This window comes from Fomitopsis serialis, assembly GCF_022376445.1.
Source record: "Fomitopsis serialis strain Sig1Antser10 chromosome Unknown B0H18scaffold_5, whole genome shotgun sequence".
NCBI lineage: Eukaryota > Fungi > Basidiomycota > Agaricomycetes > Polyporales > Fomitopsidaceae > Fomitopsis > Fomitopsis serialis.
In genome coordinates this window covers 492,387-508,203 of record NW_025954965.1, presented here as the reverse complement: position 1 = coordinate 508,203, position 15,817 = coordinate 492,387, and the positions used below count along the sequence as shown (strand labels likewise).

At 54.8% G+C, this 15,817-nt stretch overlaps 9 protein-coding genes across 9 annotated transcripts; 3 read left to right on the top strand and 6 right to left on the bottom strand.

The window, feature by feature from the left end:
* Positions 1 to 5: 5 nt before the first annotated feature.
* B0H18DRAFT_978433 (cyclin-L1) lies at positions 6 to 1,216 on the top strand. Its single transcript, XM_048044320.1, has 4 exons — positions 6 to 231; positions 283 to 364; positions 422 to 798; positions 860 to 1,216. Exons 1-4 carry the CDS (start codon positions 86 to 88, stop codon positions 1,146 to 1,148), a joined length of 894 nt encoding a protein of 297 aa, XP_047898673.1. The 5' UTR covers positions 6 to 85; the 3' UTR covers positions 1,149 to 1,216.
* Positions 1,217 to 1,399: 183 nt separating this feature from the next.
* Positions 1,400 to 2,838, bottom strand: B0H18DRAFT_978429 (GTP-binding protein ypt1). The gene is made up of 7 exons (XM_048044319.1): positions 2,686 to 2,838; positions 2,484 to 2,603; positions 2,279 to 2,291; positions 2,143 to 2,226; positions 1,957 to 2,087; positions 1,806 to 1,909; positions 1,400 to 1,749 (listed from the first exon to the last, which is right to left on the bottom strand). Exons 1-7 carry the CDS (start codon positions 2,749 to 2,751, stop codon positions 1,650 to 1,652), a joined length of 618 nt encoding a protein of 205 aa, XP_047898672.1. The 5' UTR covers positions 2,752 to 2,838; the 3' UTR covers positions 1,400 to 1,649.
* A 790-nt stretch (positions 2,839 to 3,628) lies between these two features.
* B0H18DRAFT_869573 (aspartic peptidase domain-containing protein) lies at positions 3,629 to 5,062 on the top strand (the record flags this gene model as incomplete). Its single annotated transcript, XM_048040031.1, has 5 exons — positions 3,629 to 3,682; positions 3,737 to 3,926; positions 3,983 to 4,620; positions 4,676 to 4,744; positions 4,784 to 5,062. Coding segments are annotated over 5 exons (1,230 nt in total), but the record flags the coding sequence as incomplete, so codon positions are not given.
* Positions 5,063 to 5,153: 91 nt separating this feature from the next.
* B0H18DRAFT_869216 (uncharacterized protein) lies at positions 5,154 to 5,639 on the bottom strand (the record flags this gene model as incomplete). The annotated part of the gene is made up of 3 exons (XM_048039995.1): positions 5,154 to 5,328; positions 5,381 to 5,504; positions 5,573 to 5,639. Coding segments are annotated over 3 exons (366 nt in total), but the record flags the coding sequence as incomplete, so codon positions are not given.
* Positions 5,640 to 7,879: 2,240 nt separating this feature from the next.
* Positions 7,880 to 8,991, bottom strand: B0H18DRAFT_978414 (uncharacterized protein). The gene has a single exon (XM_048044318.1). The coding sequence runs from the start codon at positions 8,666 to 8,668 to the stop codon at positions 7,985 to 7,987; it is 684 nt and encodes a 227-aa protein (XP_047898669.1). The 5' UTR covers positions 8,669 to 8,991; the 3' UTR covers positions 7,880 to 7,984.
* Positions 8,858 to 10,967, bottom strand: B0H18DRAFT_488520 (uncharacterized protein). The gene is made up of 9 exons (XM_048038271.1): positions 10,738 to 10,967; positions 10,664 to 10,688; positions 10,519 to 10,608; positions 10,397 to 10,462; positions 10,315 to 10,345; positions 9,857 to 9,920; positions 9,777 to 9,802; positions 9,547 to 9,722; positions 8,858 to 9,482 (listed from the first exon to the last, which is right to left on the bottom strand). The coding sequence occupies exons 1-9, from the start codon at positions 10,835 to 10,837 to the stop codon at positions 8,978 to 8,980; spliced, it is 1,083 nt and encodes a 360-aa protein (XP_047898668.1). The 5' UTR covers positions 10,838 to 10,967; the 3' UTR covers positions 8,858 to 8,977.
* Positions 10,968 to 11,803: 836 nt separating this feature from the next.
* B0H18DRAFT_978408 (ribosome biogenesis protein Nop16) lies at positions 11,804 to 13,183 on the bottom strand. Its single transcript, XM_048044317.1, has 4 exons — positions 12,857 to 13,183; positions 12,740 to 12,800; positions 12,307 to 12,680; positions 11,804 to 12,206 (listed from the first exon to the last, which is right to left on the bottom strand). Exons 1-4 carry the CDS (start codon positions 12,951 to 12,953, stop codon positions 11,992 to 11,994), a joined length of 747 nt encoding a protein of 248 aa, XP_047898667.1. The 5' UTR covers positions 12,954 to 13,183; the 3' UTR covers positions 11,804 to 11,991.
* A 33-nt stretch (positions 13,184 to 13,216) lies between these two features.
* B0H18DRAFT_978404 (cytochrome b-c1 complex subunit 10) lies at positions 13,217 to 13,737 on the top strand. Its single transcript, XM_048044316.1, has 4 exons — positions 13,217 to 13,334; positions 13,395 to 13,460; positions 13,523 to 13,576; positions 13,635 to 13,737. Exons 1-4 carry the CDS (start codon positions 13,284 to 13,286, stop codon positions 13,683 to 13,685), a joined length of 222 nt encoding a protein of 73 aa, XP_047898666.1. The 5' UTR covers positions 13,217 to 13,283; the 3' UTR covers positions 13,686 to 13,737.
* Positions 13,738 to 15,192, bottom strand: B0H18DRAFT_978396 (HAD-like protein). The gene is made up of 9 exons (XM_048044315.1): positions 15,110 to 15,192; positions 14,953 to 15,044; positions 14,744 to 14,892; positions 14,637 to 14,680; positions 14,516 to 14,588; positions 14,237 to 14,447; positions 14,096 to 14,182; positions 14,000 to 14,040; positions 13,738 to 13,916 (listed from the first exon to the last, which is right to left on the bottom strand). Exons 1-9 carry the CDS (start codon positions 15,143 to 15,145, stop codon positions 13,807 to 13,809), a joined length of 843 nt encoding a protein of 280 aa, XP_047898665.1. The 5' UTR covers positions 15,146 to 15,192; the 3' UTR covers positions 13,738 to 13,806.
* Between the last annotated feature and the right edge of the window lie 625 nt (positions 15,193 to 15,817).

Sequence of the window (15,817 nt, the reverse complement as noted above, 5' to 3'; positions counted from 1 at the left end):
GGTAGTTGCCGAACGATCGACGCGAACTGAATCTCACTGAGGCTCGGACTCGCAACTTTGTCCAGCGTGGATTGGTCTGCGCCAGATGTCGACATCATTATACCCATTGGCTTCATTCCCTCAGATAGAGAAGACACCGTCCCGAGAAGATGGCATCCCGGACGACCTGGAAGGAGACCTACGGGCCTATGGGTGCAAGCTCATTCATGAAGCTGGGATCTTATTGAAACAGTAGGCGAATGTTTTGATCATCTCTCCGTCTTCTTACACCTCATTGCGCAGAAATCAAGTAGGAGTAGCTACTGCGCAGATCCTGTTCCAACGATTTTGGTTCGTTACGTCCATGAAGCAGTTTGGCATAGGGGTGCGTTCACAGTGTCAAGCACCTGCATCTAATCATATTCAGACCACCCGTAACCAGGATATAGGTATGGGTGCTCTCTACCTAGCATCCAAACTTGAGGAGTGTCCCATCCGAATCCGCGACCTCATAAACGTCTACGACCTACTCCTCCAGCGCAAAGCGCACATCCGAGCACAAGGCATAGCATCAAAGCTCGCGTCATCATCAACACAAACCCGCTCCGAATTCAACTACACCCCCATGTCCTACTTCGGCAACACCTTCTACGACCTCAAAGACGCCGTCGTCGTCGCCGAAATGCAGATCCTCAAGCGACTCGGCTTCAACCTCACCGTAGTCCTGCCTTACAACACACTGGTGAACTACCTCCGGGTACTCGGCCTCACAAGTCGCGAGGATGTTTGCACCAAGGCCTGGGGCTATCTCAACGACGCGTAAGTCCCTCGGCCTCCCTCTGTCCGTTCACTACTATCCACACCCTTCCGTCGGAGCCAGGCTGCAGACACCCGTGTACGCCCTCTACTCCGTGCCGACCATCGTGTGCGCAGCCATCCTGCTCACAACACGGCATTTGGGCATCGCCCTCCCGTCCGCACCCGAGAACTGCTGGTGGGAGCTGTTCGATGCGGAATGGGATGACCTATGGAGCGTCTGCGGGTACATAACGTGTCTCTACCGCGCACAGACACTAGAAGACCACACGCGTGTGATGGGGATGGTGGCAAAGAAGGGCGTCCGTCAGTGGCTGGAAGAACAGCGACCACCTGGTGGAGAGATTCGTTGAGGGCAATGCACGGCATGTATCTTCTAGGGTCGCTCAGTAGCGGCCAACTTTGGTCCTTTCAAATCTTACCCACCGTACACCGCAGTGACAAGATCAAGCCCCGAAGACGCTTCATTTCCGTGAGTCACAGCATACACAGGATCGACACGCTGCCGAAAGATCTCTGGAGCTCGCCGCAGACCTACACTTGGGAGACTCTATTCATGATGCTGTCCCCATCTATAGAGCCGGATCAGACATTCCTCCACCGATGATGCAACGAGGAAATGTGATTTCGAGAAAAGACAACATCCTTGTATCATGACCGGACATCAGCCGCACAAGGGTGAAGAAAACCATTGAGTGACAATATGAGACAGACGAGTCCGACAACACGTAGACTAGTGCTGTAAGCATAGATAATGTAGCAGAGAACCCCTCCAGAAACCATTTCCGGTCACTCTACGCGCCCAGTTATGATAGAGTGGCTGGACCCCGAAGGCCAGTAAAGCGAGAAACCACTCAGCAGCATCCGCCCGAGGACTGTTGAGTGACGGTCTGGCCTGGTGTGATCGTCGACGACTTGCCCGTACCGCCAACAGTTGACGAGCTTGAGCCCATGCTAGCGTAATAAGACGTCAGTGGGGCTGTCTCCAAGGACATGGCTGAGACACGCACCGGTCCTTGATCTGCTTCGCCATAGTCAAGAAAGCCTGTTCGACGTTGGTGGCGTTCTTCGCCGACGTCTCGAGGAAGGGGATGTTGAGTTGGTCGGCGAATTCCTGTGAGACATTGAGCAACATAAACAAAATACCATGACAAGGCGCACCTTCGCGGCACTGTACTCCACAACCTTCTTGCTCGTCAAATCTGACTTGTTACCAACCAGTAGCTTGTTGACACCCTCAGACGCATATCTGTCGATCTCCTGGAGCCACTGCTTAACATTCGTGAAGGTGTCTGAGGACAGGGACAGCGATGAGCAAGGTCCCAAATAAGAGCATGGTTGACGTACCGTTATCGGTCACGTCGTAGACAACAATGATACCGTGTGCGCCACGGTAGTACGAAGACGTGATCGTGCGGAACCGTTCCTGCCCTGTAAATTTCCCGCGTGAGAGCGATGATAGACAATGAATTGCAGCACCCACCAGCCGTGTCCCACTGTTGTTCACAAAAAGCATGAGTATGGCCGGTATAGTGATTGCGCTCGGACGACACGCGTCGCCCATAGAGCGCCTGAGCGAACATGAGGCAAACGAGCACAGCAGACAAGGCAGGCTGGTAGCCAGCTACCTGTGCCTGCTCCTGAGGCTAATGGTGCTCTTTGCCCATGCCCGAAGAAATATGACTTACAATCTGCAGCTTTACGGTCTTGCCCTCCAGCTCAATCGTCCGGATCTTAAAGTCGACTCCAATGGTACTGATGTAGCTTTCCGTGTACGTGTCGTCGGCAAAACGGAGCAGCAGACACGACTGGGGTAGACAAACGTCCGTGAGCCACGACTGGGATAAGCGCAGCCCTAGGCGACTGCGTGAGGACGCGCGCAGGGCTTACCTTGCCGACACCGGAGTCGCCGATGAGGAGGAGCTTGAAGAGGTAGTCGTACTCGCTGGTGTGCATGGTGACGAGGCTGGTGGGGGAGGGCGTTGAGGGAGGGCAGGACGTTGTCGAGAGGGCGGATGAAGGTGGTGAAGGCGTGTGTCAATGGCTTGTTGGCTGTGACGCGTGCTGTTCGGCGTGACCGGCAAACCCCTGTTTGGGAGGCACTGCTCCTTCCGTTCGTCTCAGCCCGTCACGCTCCCTCTCCGTCCTGCACCACCGCCGTAGAGCATCGTTCTGCAGCGTAGGGCGGAGCACGGGAATACACAAAAGGTATGTTCACACACGACCGATTGTTGACAGGAGTCGGCACAATTTGCACGCTATGATCTACAACGCAGTCACCGCGGCGCCCTCAGGTTCCATCGAGCGCCGAGGATAGCATGTCTTGCCAGCTTCCTGGTCTTTAATTTCCTGGTCTTGTCCATGCGTCTATGTGATGACGCAGACCTCTATGGTATGCGTGTCCCAAAACTAATTACTGCCGAAGAAATGTACCCACTCAAATGACCGCATGCGCTCTGAGCGCTTTTTGGACGTGAGCTGGATGGGGTCAGCCTCCGTCAGCCGCCAGCCTCCCGTTCCATTGCTCTCGGATTCCTTCACTTACCGGGTAAAGCCTACTCACAGGCAAGTTGCATATCCCTGACACACTTCAAGGGCGACATGGGGGCACCAGGTATCAGCATCCCTATAACCCCAGTTCCGCGATACCAGGGAACGAATGCACAGGGCACAAATGGCGATGTCTCGTTGTCCAATTCCAATGAGTAGTAAGTCATGCATCGGTGCTCTTGGACAAGTAGAATGACTGCTCTTCGGCTGCTAGCGCGTACCTCGTGGACGTGGGGTGAGTCTGCCTTCACATCATCCTGTTGATTTTACCTGAGCTTGGCCTAGTATCGGCGGACAAACCTTCGAGGTGCTCCTTGACACAGGCTCCTCCGACTTGGTACGTTAGGACAATATTTGGTTCAACCCCGTCTTGACTGACAGCTGCTGACAGTGGGTAGCCTCGTCGAACTGTACAATTCAAGACTGTGCAAAGGTACCGACGTTCGACACGAGTGACACGGTCAATCTCACACTCTCTGGGGCCGCATTCCACCTCGGTTATTTGCTCGGGTCGGTTACAGGCATGATCGCTACCGATACCGTCACTTTAGGATCCTACGAAGTCTCGTCCCAGGTCCTTGGTTAGTGCTCCCCGAGTCGTATGTTAGACCGATTTTAATATACCTTCATCACGTAGCGCTGGCCAACAGTACTTCTGGTCTTGATCTATCTGGGACTGGCTACAGTGGAATTCTAGGGCTGACCTTCCCTGCGGAGGCGTCGATTCCGGGTACCTACGGCCAAACCTTCATTGACAACGTCTTTGCATCCTTGGACGAAAACGACCGATTTTTCGCCTACAAGCTCGGGAGGAACAACAGCGATTCTTCATTTACCATCGGGCAACTGGATCCTACCTACGCAAACTCTTCGTCGAACTTCACGTATATTCCCGTCTCTTCCGCCGGCCTGAGCAATGGGAATTACAATTTCTGGAAGGTTCCTCTCGAGTACATCACGATCAACTCAACGCGTTTCGACCTTTCGAGATCGTCAGTTTCTGGGGCGTCTACGAATATCGGGATATTGGACACTGGCACTACACTGCTACTCGGCCCTTCAGCAGACGTCGCAAGGTTCTGGCAGTCGGTGGGGAACGCAAGGAATACGGACTCTGGCTGGCAGGTCCGCTGTAATCGCGCTGCCATCGTCGGCTTTGTTCTCGGCGACGGCGATGACCAGAAGGAATTTGTCCTGGATCCCACCGATGTCAACTGGGAACCAGGAACTCAGCAGGACGGGTGGTGTATGGGTGGCATACAAGCCAACGACGGAGTATGGCGTATTGGATATCTCGCCGTCTGTTGTCCGGGTGCTGATCCTGCTCTAGGTTTTTTCTGGCGACTGGCTGCTCGGTGACACGTTCCTCCGGGTGGGTGTCCTCATCATAAAACTACACGTCCTCTAACGATTTCGCTGCTTCCCGCTGCTCATACAGAACGTCTACGCCGCTCATCATGCCGCTACAGATAGCAGCCCTCCGAAAATTGGTCTTCTCGGTCTTACAGACCCTACGGCAGCACTTGCGCAATTTCGGGCTGTCCGAGGCGATGATTCAACTGCGCCCGCTGAGGTGCATTCGCGCGCGCCTCGCTCGTTCACTGGCGCTGACGTCTGCGGCATCGCTGTTGTCTGCGGCTTCGTGTTCGGTGTTATTCTGTCACACCTCCTACACATATGGCTCGCGCCGCGCGGTCGCAAGAGGAGCAAGTACTGAATACGGGAATGGAGGATGGCGTTACATGTGGGCAGGGCTACATATTGTGAATACAAGTGAATAAAAGTTCTTATTGGAAAGGCGACGGGGATTACTGAGAAGCAGGTCCCTTCTGGCCTGCATGGTGGTCATGGCTGATATAGCCTGGCTGGTATCCCGGTTGATAGTTGTTCGGAGGCAAGTTTATGTTCCCAGACTGGGGCCCGGGTTGAAAGACACCCCGACCTCCAGGCTGGAAATTACCGCCAGGGCGTGCGGGTTCCCAGCTGCCGAAAATGTCAATACGCCAAACCATCCTAGGCCAATGAAAAGGCTCACTTCGATTGGAGCGGGATGTTCCATTGGCATATGGAACACATCCAGATGTGATTGGACTTCATTGGGATAAGTGGGATCCAGCAAAGCTCGAACCACAATCTCGACTTCGCGCTCGTCACAGACACTGCGGACAAAGATAAATGAGCGGGCTGACAATCTTCGGTGGACTTAATGCAAACGGCTGATAATCACCGTTGTTACACCTAGGACAAATTCTGGGTGTCTGGTCGCCATCCGGCTTGATCTTGGTCGGACAGCCGACTGTCAAACCAGAGTGGGTCAGACGGACGCGAATGAACTGGCAGCAACCCAAAGAGGCGCGTACAGATGATCGGGAGGCAGACTGTCAGAAATGGGTCCGCGCATCAGCATGTATCACACGATCCAGGGCAGAACGCGCGCACAAATGAAGTCCATCACGGAACGAAGCTGCTCGACAGCGCTGAGGTGTACAGGACAAACAGGATCGGTTGAGTCGTGAAACCAGCGAGGTGGTCGTGTTGAGAGGACGAAGGGGGCGCAGTCGAATGTGTGAGGAACCTGGAGTTGTGGAGCGGTCCTCACTCGGCACGCACAGCAACCACACATTACGTCAGCGGGGGTCATCCCAGTTAGGCAACTACGTTCACAATCATGTTGCGAGAATTGTCAGTGCGATGTACCGTGGCTCTTCCGCGGTCTCCAGTCTACACTTGGTGAAGTTCTGAGCCGCTCAAAGATGGTTTATTATGTCACTGGGATATTTTCCGTCTCACCCTTTTTGGCCGTATATGCTTGATGCCGAGAACGACCCTTCTTCGACGACTCAGAAGTAGCAGGAAGGCACCAGCTGACGCTTTCCACATGCTGGGGTGACGCCTCCAAGTCATGTACTAGTGCCTTTTACTTGCTGAGTCTAGAACTGAGTATATCCGGTTCAGGTCTTCCAGTCGGTGCTTTCAAGTTGATGCACGCCCGTACGCACAACTGTGGGGTGCTCACCCGAAACACGCTAGCAAAGGGCATTCGGATCTGGACCTCCGAACTTAGGGGGCATGCACATAATTCACAGTAACCAGAGAAGACGAGACTCGTGGCTACTACAGCCTACTTACAGTCGGCCATTCGAACACCATGATCCGTTACACTCCGCGGAATTGGGGTGAGTACGCTTGACCAGCCTCAGGCTTCCAGACTACAAACATGCCGTACATGTTTCGGTGACGTTCTTGCAGATATGCTCCGGTGAGCGGATATCGGCTGACTCAATAACTTCTGGACATCACACGTAATCTGAAATGAAGAAGTGTCCCCAGTCGAAGACGCAGTGCATACTCAGCACCGTTCTCCTGAGCTGGATTCTGCCGCGGCGACTTGCTAGCCTACGACTGAGCGATCGACTAGCGAATGCACGTGGCAACTTTCACCGCGACCCTGATCCACCGCCGAGATCTGTATGACATATCTATGTGAGTCCGCGTTGTCTCGCTTCTCAAGCACAATCACTTAACCGCGTGGATTCAATGAAGACAATACACCGGATCAGCGGTGCTGTCGCTCTTGCGGAGTCGTTTCCGAGTCTAATGTTCAACTTTTCCGATGGGGCCTGCCACAGACGGCGCTTTCGCCTACGGCCGCCTATCCGTGGGTGAGCGTTGTTCAATTTGTATGAATGGCTTCCAGTCTCGCGTTATCGGGGACCGACATCAGGTACCAGTCATGACGAACTTGTAGGATGACGAATAATCGAACTCGACGTAGGTCCGGATAAGTTTGCAGTGATAAGGCAGCGAGGAGTCCGCATGGGTCACTCGGGATGGCAGTCAGCGTAGGTACTAGGGCACGGTGAGTGTCTGTACTCAAAGGTGGTTCGGCAGATGCTGCTGCGAAGCGCTCATTATCGACTTGTCGGCAAATACTGGCGCCTTCCTAATTTTCTCAAACATATCAAAGCGTGCCTAATGTCACGGCTAAGATGCACGACGAATTGCTGTCATAAGGCACAGGCGAGCAAAGTCAGTTAAGCAAAGACGACGACTATTAATAGTTCTTCTCAGGTCTGGCAACGGTATCCGCTGTAGAGCCAAATTACCTTCAACAGACCACGAGAAGGCCAGTCGAAGGACGGGCGCGTGCCCTCCTCGGGGAGCGTATACCCGCGTCATCATTTTAGGCGGCCCCCGGTATAAACCTCAAGCAGATTCTTGGCGCGGCTGTCGGTACACCCCTTGGAGTGTCCGTCGTCACATTTGAGTAGGTTCAACATTGCCTAATAAGATCTGCAAGTCACCCTGTCGGTGACACCGGTCTTGGTCCTTGTATCAGCTATTCTTGACGCTGTAGAGGCTCGAACAGTCGGTCGCGACAGGCACATGTAAAGGCAACCGTCGGGCCGTGTGTACATGGATCTGGGATGATGACATACTGGCCACCACAAAAGAACTAAACAAATAACGGTGATAGTAGATACAGCGCTGGGGATAATGCGACATCGTCCTTCATATGCAATGATACGTATTATAGTAGCCGACTAGGTTTAATGTTAAAGTCCAAGAAGTAACCGCTAGTCATGGTGTTCCCTAAAGATAGACAGACTGCAAGACAAATTCAAACCGTCCGTCGAACCTACGGATATAAAGAAGGATTGTTACCGAAGTGACGAGTATCTCCGCCGATAGCAGACGTTGACGCGAGCTCGTGTGAGGCAGGAGTCTGCTGACCAATGCCGGAATGAGGGAAGACAACGGTACTGGCGTCGAAGTAATGCGCGGACGTGAAATCCGAGTCAGCGGCACCCGGTAGGAGCCCGGTGGATGAAACGTGCTGGCTGCCTGCCAGCGTCTCACTGCTGGAGCCGTAATTTGGGTAGGCTTGCCAGTAGAAGACGTCCAATCCCGACTCTGCACCGCGTGCGTGGCTCGCGCCTTCGAACGACAGCGACGGGTTGCTGACCAAGGCAGCCTTCTGATGGACGTTGTCGAGGGATAGTCCTTCCGGAGCGTGGTGGGAGAACGGTGACGTTGGGGACGCGCGGTCGGACGATACCGATCCCTCGTACATACCCGTACCAGAGCTACTCGGCGAAGCGCTCAAGGGCCACGGATCGTTCGAACAGGCTGTGCTCGGCGCGGATGATGGACCCCCCAAGAAACGGTAGAAAGTGAGAGTGATAGAGGGGGCACGCTGATAGGTCGCGCAAGGGACGTCTGGCGTACGGATACTCGGCGATAGTGGACGAAGGCCGTCCTCGTTAGGGCCGTTCGTGAAGCTGCGGCTGCGGCCCTGGCTCGTCCTGGACTCCCATATCATCCTCACCGTCTGCTCCCGCTCTTCACACTTTGAGAACGTCCAACGCATCTCGTGAGTGCTTGCAGACATGTTTCGATGTCCTCGGTGTTTCCGCCTTCACCAGCAAGAAGGAAGCCAGCAAAGAAGCAACCGTCGCGTATGAAGGCAGCGTCGAACTGGAAGAAGTGGGTGCCCAGGTTTCGTCGAAGTATCTGGACGACGTGACGGACTATGGTCTGGCATTTCGCCCCTGCTTTCGCGTGCAGACGGGAAATCGTCTCGAAGTCCCGCGTCCGACCAGCTGGTTGTGCTTCGGGGAAAAGCGGTGCCTCAGGGGTGGGGCGTGCAACGAGGCGTTGCTTCAATGCTTCGCGGACAACGTTGTCTAGTAGTAGGATCCCACTGGTCAATGACCCTGCGGAGAATAAGCAGTGAAGATGACTTACGGCACTCGAAAATGAATATCTGGATGCGACGGTGAGCTGGGTTCGAACGTGACCGGATAAGGCGTGAAGCTCTCACCTGCCAGCCATCGACAAACCTTTCAATATCTCCCGCCTGGACGAAGCCATCCGTGCCGAGGTGCCGAAGGCCATCGAAGTCCTTCCAGCACTGGTCAAGTGTCTCCCAAGCGTCATGGAGCTTGTCCTCGTCGATCTCACGACCTTGGCGCGCCTTGGGTCCCGTAAGTGCCGCGTGAATCTCGCGGCAGACGGACGCGATTCTGATAGGAGCGGTGGCAAGGCGATAGGAGAATGTATAGAGTGACGAGCTGCCAGAGCTCTCTGTTGTCGGCGGAAGCGTTGTCTCGAAGGAGGCCAGATCGTCATCCGTGCTATAAGCATACGTGCTTCGCTGTCAAGCTAAGATCTCAATAGCGGACCAATGACTGTGCTCACAGCAGGATCCTGCCTCCGCGCAGACCACATGTAACGCCGTCGATGACGTGAGCGCACCAGAAGATTCGTGCACGCACGAGGGCGTCTACGTATTCACCATGGCCGCTGTTGACGGAAGACACGGAAGACAAGCTACACAGTGTGTACGCCTGGCTGATGGTAGCTTCGTACATAGCCTAATAACCGTCAGTGAGCAAAATGCCTTGCGACTCATATTCACATGTGCTCACCAGTCGTTCCATGGGAGATTGCACCTCTATATCAGCCACGCCGTCAGCACCATCCTTACAAAGCTGGGCATTGTACCCACCCTGCGTAAGCGGGAGGATCAGGAGGAGAGCCCTCACGCCATCCCATGATGGTTCCTCAGAATGCTGTGGATATCGATGAGAAATAAGACTTCCTGGACCATCTCATTGATGCGGTCCCTTCTGCGACGCGGATTTATTTGGCCGTCGTAAAGCTCCTCTACGCCGTATTCGTTGACACCAAAGCTCGCTGCCCAAATACGAGGACGAGTGCGATAAGCTGCCCAGGTGCGTGCAGCTGGTCCCTATTTCCCTTGCAGAATTCGTAGTACCTGTTGCAAAATCAACAGGTTCCAATATCGGACCTATTAATGGGTAGTGTCAGAGGCCAACGGCGATAAGGCTAGGTAAGTCTTGTCGCTCACGCTGTGTGTGGAACCGGTGAAAGAAAGGCGAGTTGAAGAACTCAGGTCGCAACGAGGAATGACGCTCCGGGGTGGTGTGATGGAATGTAGTGAGCCCTCCTCCCAGCATTCTGCCCGTAAACAGCCCTACGGAGATGGAATTAGCTCGAGCTGGCCAATGCAAGTCGGGAGACGTACTCGACTTGTTGTAGGCGCCTACCGCGTCGTAGAAGTTTGACAGCTTTGACCTCCGCAAACTCGTCTCTGAATGCCAGACAAGATCAGTAATCCTCCCACGATGTCACACAGTCGAGACTTACACGCATTTCAGGCCTCGTTCGTTGCAGTTGGAGCAGGGAGGGTGTTGCCCCGTTGGCGAGATAGGTAGATCCTTCAGGTCACATCGAACTCTGAATCATCGTTGTTAGTAGATGACACACCGCGATGCGTCAGCACTATGCAAACCTTCTCATACGACATGCACCACATGCTAGTCGACCATCAGATACTAAGATGATTAGATCATGAAACATGCCCACCGCTATACTGTTGGCGCGTAGACTTAGGCTGTCCGGGCACTCGCTTGGACGGACGGGGCGAGGTAGAGGATGATCTGCTTGTTGGGGGCCTCGGAGACATCTTGGGGTGACCACAACAGTGGGCGAGCTGGTGATTGCGATGCGGGAAGAACACCGGAGGCCTTGAAACGCAAGTGCTTTATAGGTGACGGAGCGAGGGCTCCAAAGGCATCGACACAAAGTCATAGAAGTTGATGTCCCCCAGAATGGGATTTCTCGACGAGTGACCTTCCATACATCCATGAAACGCGAGACATCTCAGAACCCCGGCGGCTTGGGAGATTCGCACCTTGGATAGCATTTGGGAAACCATTTGCTGGTGATGGGCGTCCGACGGGCTGGTCAGCACCAAGACCACGCTCCGCTCTTGGACGGGGCGGGGATTGGCTGGCCATGGCCACCTTCCCTGACCCTCATTACTCTATCTGCCCGTTGTAGGTTTGTGCCACCAGTCACAGCGTGGTTTCAAATACCCAACTGCATCAGATATTGTTGCCGAATCGTAGGGCCTGCATACCTTCTTTGGCGGTGGCCTGTCCTTCCTAGCTCAGCCGCATCGACCCCATTGCATGCAGATCGCGAATACCACGCACCACTCCGATTAGGGGTGCGCATATCCGTCTACAGGGGGTCGTGGTACGCATCATTCGGCTCTCCGAGGAGTTAATCGAGCACGGTGTCGACGACTCCCGCGACGCGTTCTACCCTACGAAGGCAAACATTCAGCACTGACACGACTTTGTCTTCGCTTCTGACACTTCCTATGATACCACGTCGCAACCTCGAGCCGCAAGCCACGCATGTTAGTGCCAGCACGGATAGCACTTACAACACGGCAGGCAATGTCAAAAAACAACGCCCTTGGAATTGATTTATGGACATTGGCATGCTCGCGGAGCTCACTCGGTGACTGCCGCAAGTCGGCTAATGCCCCAGCGTCTGCTGTGGCCATTTGTCGAAGCTTTCGCGGACGCGCAGCGTTGGCTCTCGCATCCTAATGATCGTCAACCGGCTCCGGTCCTAACGACCAGGAGAGCACGGCCTTCTGGCTGCGCCGAAGTGTATATGTCGTGGCTTGTGGGATGCATACGGTCTATATCTAACTCCAGCGCGCCGACATCTTCCCTGACGGATCTAAACAGGGAAGCCAGAAGACAGACCGTCTGCATTCAACCCCAACGCCCTTTTCCTGGTATACACGTGTCTATCTAGTGCTCATATCTCTCTGAGCTGCGCAAACCCTCCGGCCTTCCGTACAGCACGGCTCAGTTCACCCGCAGTGCGCTGGTCGGGATTTAATTTCCTATCCTTCGCCATTGCTTGCACATCTTCGCCATGTTTGCAAACGAGACGTCGGAGGATAGCCTGCTCCCCGGTAGACGTAGTTCTGGGCGGGCGAGCGCTACGCTCTTGGGAGATCGCTTCCAGCGCTGTAGATTGGCCCCGTGATTGACCGTCAGCCAGCGTCAATAATGCGTGCAAAGGAATTGCAATCAATAAAAATGAAGGTCCCGGACAAGTAACACTCACCTCGAACAGCATGTGTCGCCGGAACTTTCGATGCACCCGGCTTCGTGGCCGAACCTAGTTCGACCCAGGGTGCTAACTGTTCGTCATGCGAAGGATCTGGGACCTCCTCCATTATCTCATCGGCAGGAGCAAGTTCCTCTTCTTCCGGTAGCAAAACGTCGACAACGTCCCCGTTTTCATCTCGGACAATGCGGCCATAGCCTTTGGGGATACTGGGGACACTCGTATGAGCGTCCGCTACTTGCTGAGAGGTGGATGCTTCTGGTGGGGCCGACGCACTCGCACCCTGGGAGTTGCCGGTATGGTTCGCAGGCTGCTCGACGCCTCCTGATGGTGTAGGGTTCAGGGACGCAATGAGGCCTAGAGCTTCGTAGCTTCCACGCAGGTCAGGTCCGGTATTCCATGTCGTCACTGAGGCGCACGGCAAACTCACTTTTGTCGGACGGTTTTGTGCTTATCCCAAGCGTCCTGAAGGACTTTAGGGGCGCGTATTGCTGCCGCGGTGTTAATATCTACAGCCCATCACAATTAACACTGCAGACCCACGGACGTGGTTGTTTGTTGAGATTCTTTTTCGCACTACGAGAATGGTGGACCGGCTTGTAGGATCCCGAGCGCGATTTTCTCCTCTGTCGCGGATTTGCCATTTTCGCTGTACTGTGAGCCTCGGAAAGAGCTGCTGATCCGGCGGGAGTGCGCAGGATAGCAAGCCGACTAGAAGCAGAGCCCGATAGAACCTGACTGGACTATCTCAGCGAAGTGTGGTAGAAGTTGACCGAGGACGATCAAGTGCAGAACCAAGGGTCTCCGAGTTCTGGGCGCCAACGGACCCGCGCGATGTCGGCTGCGACCCAACGCCGCACGTGCTCGTAGCCGCTGTTTGCCCGGGCACGGCCGCTCTGCCCGAGTCCCGACCACGACAACGATCTCTTCTATACTTCGTCCCACCGCGACAACCTCATCCGCACCCTCGAGTCATGTCTCGCTACTCTTTGCACGTAGAGCCCGAGCACAAGCGGCCCCTCACTGTACGTATTCTCGCGCGCTGTATCGCACCGACACGTCGTTTACGTTGAATCTGGTCCCAGTTTGTGCGCCGCTGGGGAACCAGCATGGGCCTTTGGGGCGCTGGCGCAGGGATCACGGCACTATACGTGCGTAGTCTATGATGCGAACTTTCTTCTGTACTGAAAAGCCGACGGTCGTGCCGCCTTAGCTTCTCTCCGTGACGCCGTTGGTAAAACGCGAATTCCTTTCCAAGTTGCCTGTGGTGAGTATGACATTCTTCAACGTCTCTCCTTCGGCCCGGCAGCTCAAGTCGGCTTTAGGTAGGCGGATATTGGCAAGACAAGATCCCCGCCTCGGACAAGCCGTTCTAGAGCCGTATTCTTACCCGCAATGCGAATAGATTTAGCATTTGGTCCTGAAACACATAGCTCTCCGATATGTGTCTTGCGCAGCATACGGTCTACACGACAAGGGCAACAAGATGACCAATTGCTAGAGTTTGTGAGATACTTGGCTGGCACCTTCACCGTCACCAGTCAGGTCGATGCCCAACTTTTCCTCCAACACTCTGATCGCGCCGAACGATTTCCCAATGGGCACGTCTGTGGGAGGACTCGCGGTAAGTATGGCATCCGATTGGATTTACTGAGGTACAAGCGATCGAAGGACCACCGAGTTCACTCACGGATCGTCTCCATTCCAAGCGTCTGAGCTACTTTGAGGTTCCTACAGTTTCGCTTGTAAGGCGGTATGCGTAAGCATGCCCACACGGCCCACTCACATCCCGAGGTCGTCTAGAAAGACGGCTTCGTGTGGCTGTATCCCATTTCTCTTGCAGGCCAGGAGATAAATTTCAGGTTCCGGTTTCCTGTGAGATATGTGAATGATCGTCGTTACCGCAGTGGACGCCAGAGGCCCGGACCTCATTCCCAGAGTACTGGAGTCGCAGAAATCATCGAACAAAGCCCGCAGTCGAGGGGGGGTCGGGCCTTCCTCCCAGCCTAGGAATGCGAGCTCTGATTCTACGGTAAAGTCGGGATGCTCCTCCGCCGACGGGAGTGCTTCCCCGATGCTGTCAGCGTCGGCTTTCGAGAAGTTGTTCGTGAGCGCGATGACACGCCATCTGCCAACGCCTGATTGTGTCTCAAGTCGAGTCAGTCAACAGGCCTACCCAAAGGAGTGCAGGGCGGAAGGTACCAGCCTCTAATACGGTGAATGGCCTTGACCACTACGTCGTCGAACGCTCCACTTTCGCGCATCATGCGACCAAACAGCTGAGGGGCCGATTGAGTCATCGGCAGAGGGCAGCTCCTGGTCCTCACCTCTCTTCCATTAATATTGAGCGACTCGGGGAGCCTGGGACACTCTGTCGAGGCGAAGGATCAACATTCTCGGAAGTTGTGATGCGCCACTAACACCAGAGAATTACCAAAACCCTTCCGCTTGCAGTACTCCGCATACCAAACGTTGTTCACGGTAGTGTCCGATAGTTCGCGCCCAAACGCCCCGTAGAACGAGAACAAGGGCATTTCACCTCGCTCGAATTTCTGCCAGGCGCCATGTGCGCCTCGCCCGGTTCTGAGAACAACACTGTTTAGTATGCGCACCACATTTCCAGAAGATGTCCACGGTGGCTACATTGCACAGTTGATGTAATTGTTTGGGATTCCATGCTCTCTCTCATAGGCGGAGATGGCAAGGAGGGGGCTACGGCATACGACGCCGCCGACCTGGAAGATCTCAAGGTCAGAATCTGCACCGTCAGAAGCAACATCGGACATTCGATGAAGCGTACGTCGAAAATCACTGCCTTCAAATATTGGGAGGACATGGTGCATGCGCAGAATACCGCTGGCCTGCCATTCGAGTGCGGGGCGCACGGACGGCCAGCCACAGGCTCCGCAGACGCCCGTCTAAGTTGCCGGACCTCACGTGGTCTTGTGATTGACTGAAATGCCGCCCTGAGCGCTTCTCGATGTCGACGCTGTAATTGCGGGCTCGAGCAGAGATGCCTGAGCTGGTCGATTCGGAGGCACGCAGCCCGCTGTACTCCCGCTCTTGGACCCATCATACAATTTTATGGCACTATTCTCGCTGCGCATTATTTCTGAACTGTTCTGGGACACTCCTCGGCTGTGCTGCTGCACATACTTGGCTGCGCGATGCCGCGTGTCACTGCGATCAATGGAGGCAGAGCAATGTGCCCCGCTCAGCGTCGGTGCTGTGCACTATCTACTGCACACCGCCCGCGGCATCGCCAACCGGACGATTCTGACTCCATGGCAGAACCGCCGAGACGCCCTATAAGGCACCGACTCGGAGGGAGTGTGGTCCTCGCCGTACCATCTTCATCCAGCGCTTCTCGACACCCGCTCTACCACCGTCCACCATGTCCATACACTCAAACCATAGTCACCACCACCATCATAACCATCGGAACCATACGCCCTCCGTATCCTACAGAGAAGCACCCTGTCGGCCACACCGTCCTACAGCAGCGGCT

Excerpts from the sequence above, each read along its gene's own strand:
- B0H18DRAFT_978408 (XM_048044317.1), bottom strand. The coding sequence starts at position 12,953 with ATGGCAAATCCGCGACAGAGGAGAAAATCGCGCTCGGGATCCTACAAG. Across the intron at positions 12,681-12,739 it reads CACAAAACCGTCCGACAAAA|CTACGAAGCTCTAGGCCTCA; the intron begins GTGAGTTTGCCG and ends CCTGCGTGGAAG. Across the intron at positions 12,207-12,306 it reads GGCGACACATGCTGTTCGAG|CGCTGGAAGCGATCTCCCAA; the intron begins GTGAGTGTTACT and ends GCCAATCTACAG.
- B0H18DRAFT_978396 (XM_048044315.1), bottom strand. The coding sequence starts at position 15,145 with ATGTCCTCCCAATATTTGAAGGCAGTGATTTTCGAC. Across the intron at positions 15,045-15,109 it reads TGAAGGCAGTGATTTTCGAC|GTCGGCGGCGTCGTATGCCG; the intron begins GTACGCTTCATC and ends GAGATCTTCCAG. Across the intron at positions 14,589-14,636 it reads TCAATATTAATGGAAGAGAG|CTGTTTGGTCGCATGATGCG; the intron begins GTGAGGACCAGG and ends TCGGCCCCTCAG.
- B0H18DRAFT_978429 (XM_048044319.1), bottom strand. The coding sequence starts at position 2,751 with ATGCACACCAGCGAGTACGACTACCTCTTCAAGCTCCTCCTCATCGGC. Across the intron at positions 2,088-2,142 it reads CTACGACGTGACCGATAACG|ACACCTTCACGAATGTTAAG; the intron begins GTACGTCAACCA and ends CCCTGTCCTCAG. Across the intron at positions 1,910-1,956 it reads TGGAGTACAGTGCCGCGAAG|GAATTCGCCGACCAACTCAA; the intron begins GTGCGCCTTGTC and ends AATGTCTCACAG.
- B0H18DRAFT_978414 (XM_048044318.1), bottom strand. The coding sequence starts at position 8,668 with ATGATATGGGAGTCCAGGACGAGCCAGGGCCGCAGCCGCAGCTTCACG.
- B0H18DRAFT_978433 (XM_048044320.1), top strand. The coding sequence starts at position 86 with ATGTCGACATCATTATACCCATTGGCTTCATTCCCTCAGATAGAGAAG. Across the intron at positions 232-282 it reads GCTGGGATCTTATTGAAACA|AAATCAAGTAGGAGTAGCTA; the intron begins GTAGGCGAATGT and ends CTCATTGCGCAG. Across the intron at positions 365-421 it reads TGAAGCAGTTTGGCATAGGG|GATATAGGTATGGGTGCTCT; the intron begins GTGCGTTCACAG and ends ACCCGTAACCAG.
- B0H18DRAFT_488520 (XM_048038271.1), bottom strand. The coding sequence starts at position 10,837 with ATGTCTCCGAGGCCCCCAACAAGCAGATCATCCTCTACCTCGCCCCGT. Across the intron at positions 10,609-10,663 it reads GGTGCATGTCGTATGAGAAG|AGTTCGATGTGACCTGAAGG; the intron begins GTTTGCATAGTG and ends ACGATGATTCAG. Across the intron at positions 10,346-10,396 it reads AGGCGCCTACAACAAGTCGA|GGCTGTTTACGGGCAGAATG; the intron begins GTACGTCTCCCG and ends CCATCTCCGTAG.
- B0H18DRAFT_978404 (XM_048044316.1), top strand. The coding sequence starts at position 13,284 with ATGTCTCGCTACTCTTTGCACGTAGAGCCCGAGCACAAGCGGCCCCTC. Across the intron at positions 13,335-13,394 it reads AGCACAAGCGGCCCCTCACT|TTTGTGCGCCGCTGGGGAAC; the intron begins GTACGTATTCTC and ends ATCTGGTCCCAG. Across the intron at positions 13,577-13,634 it reads TCCTTTCCAAGTTGCCTGTG|GTAGGCGGATATTGGCAAGA; the intron begins GTGAGTATGACA and ends AGTCGGCTTTAG.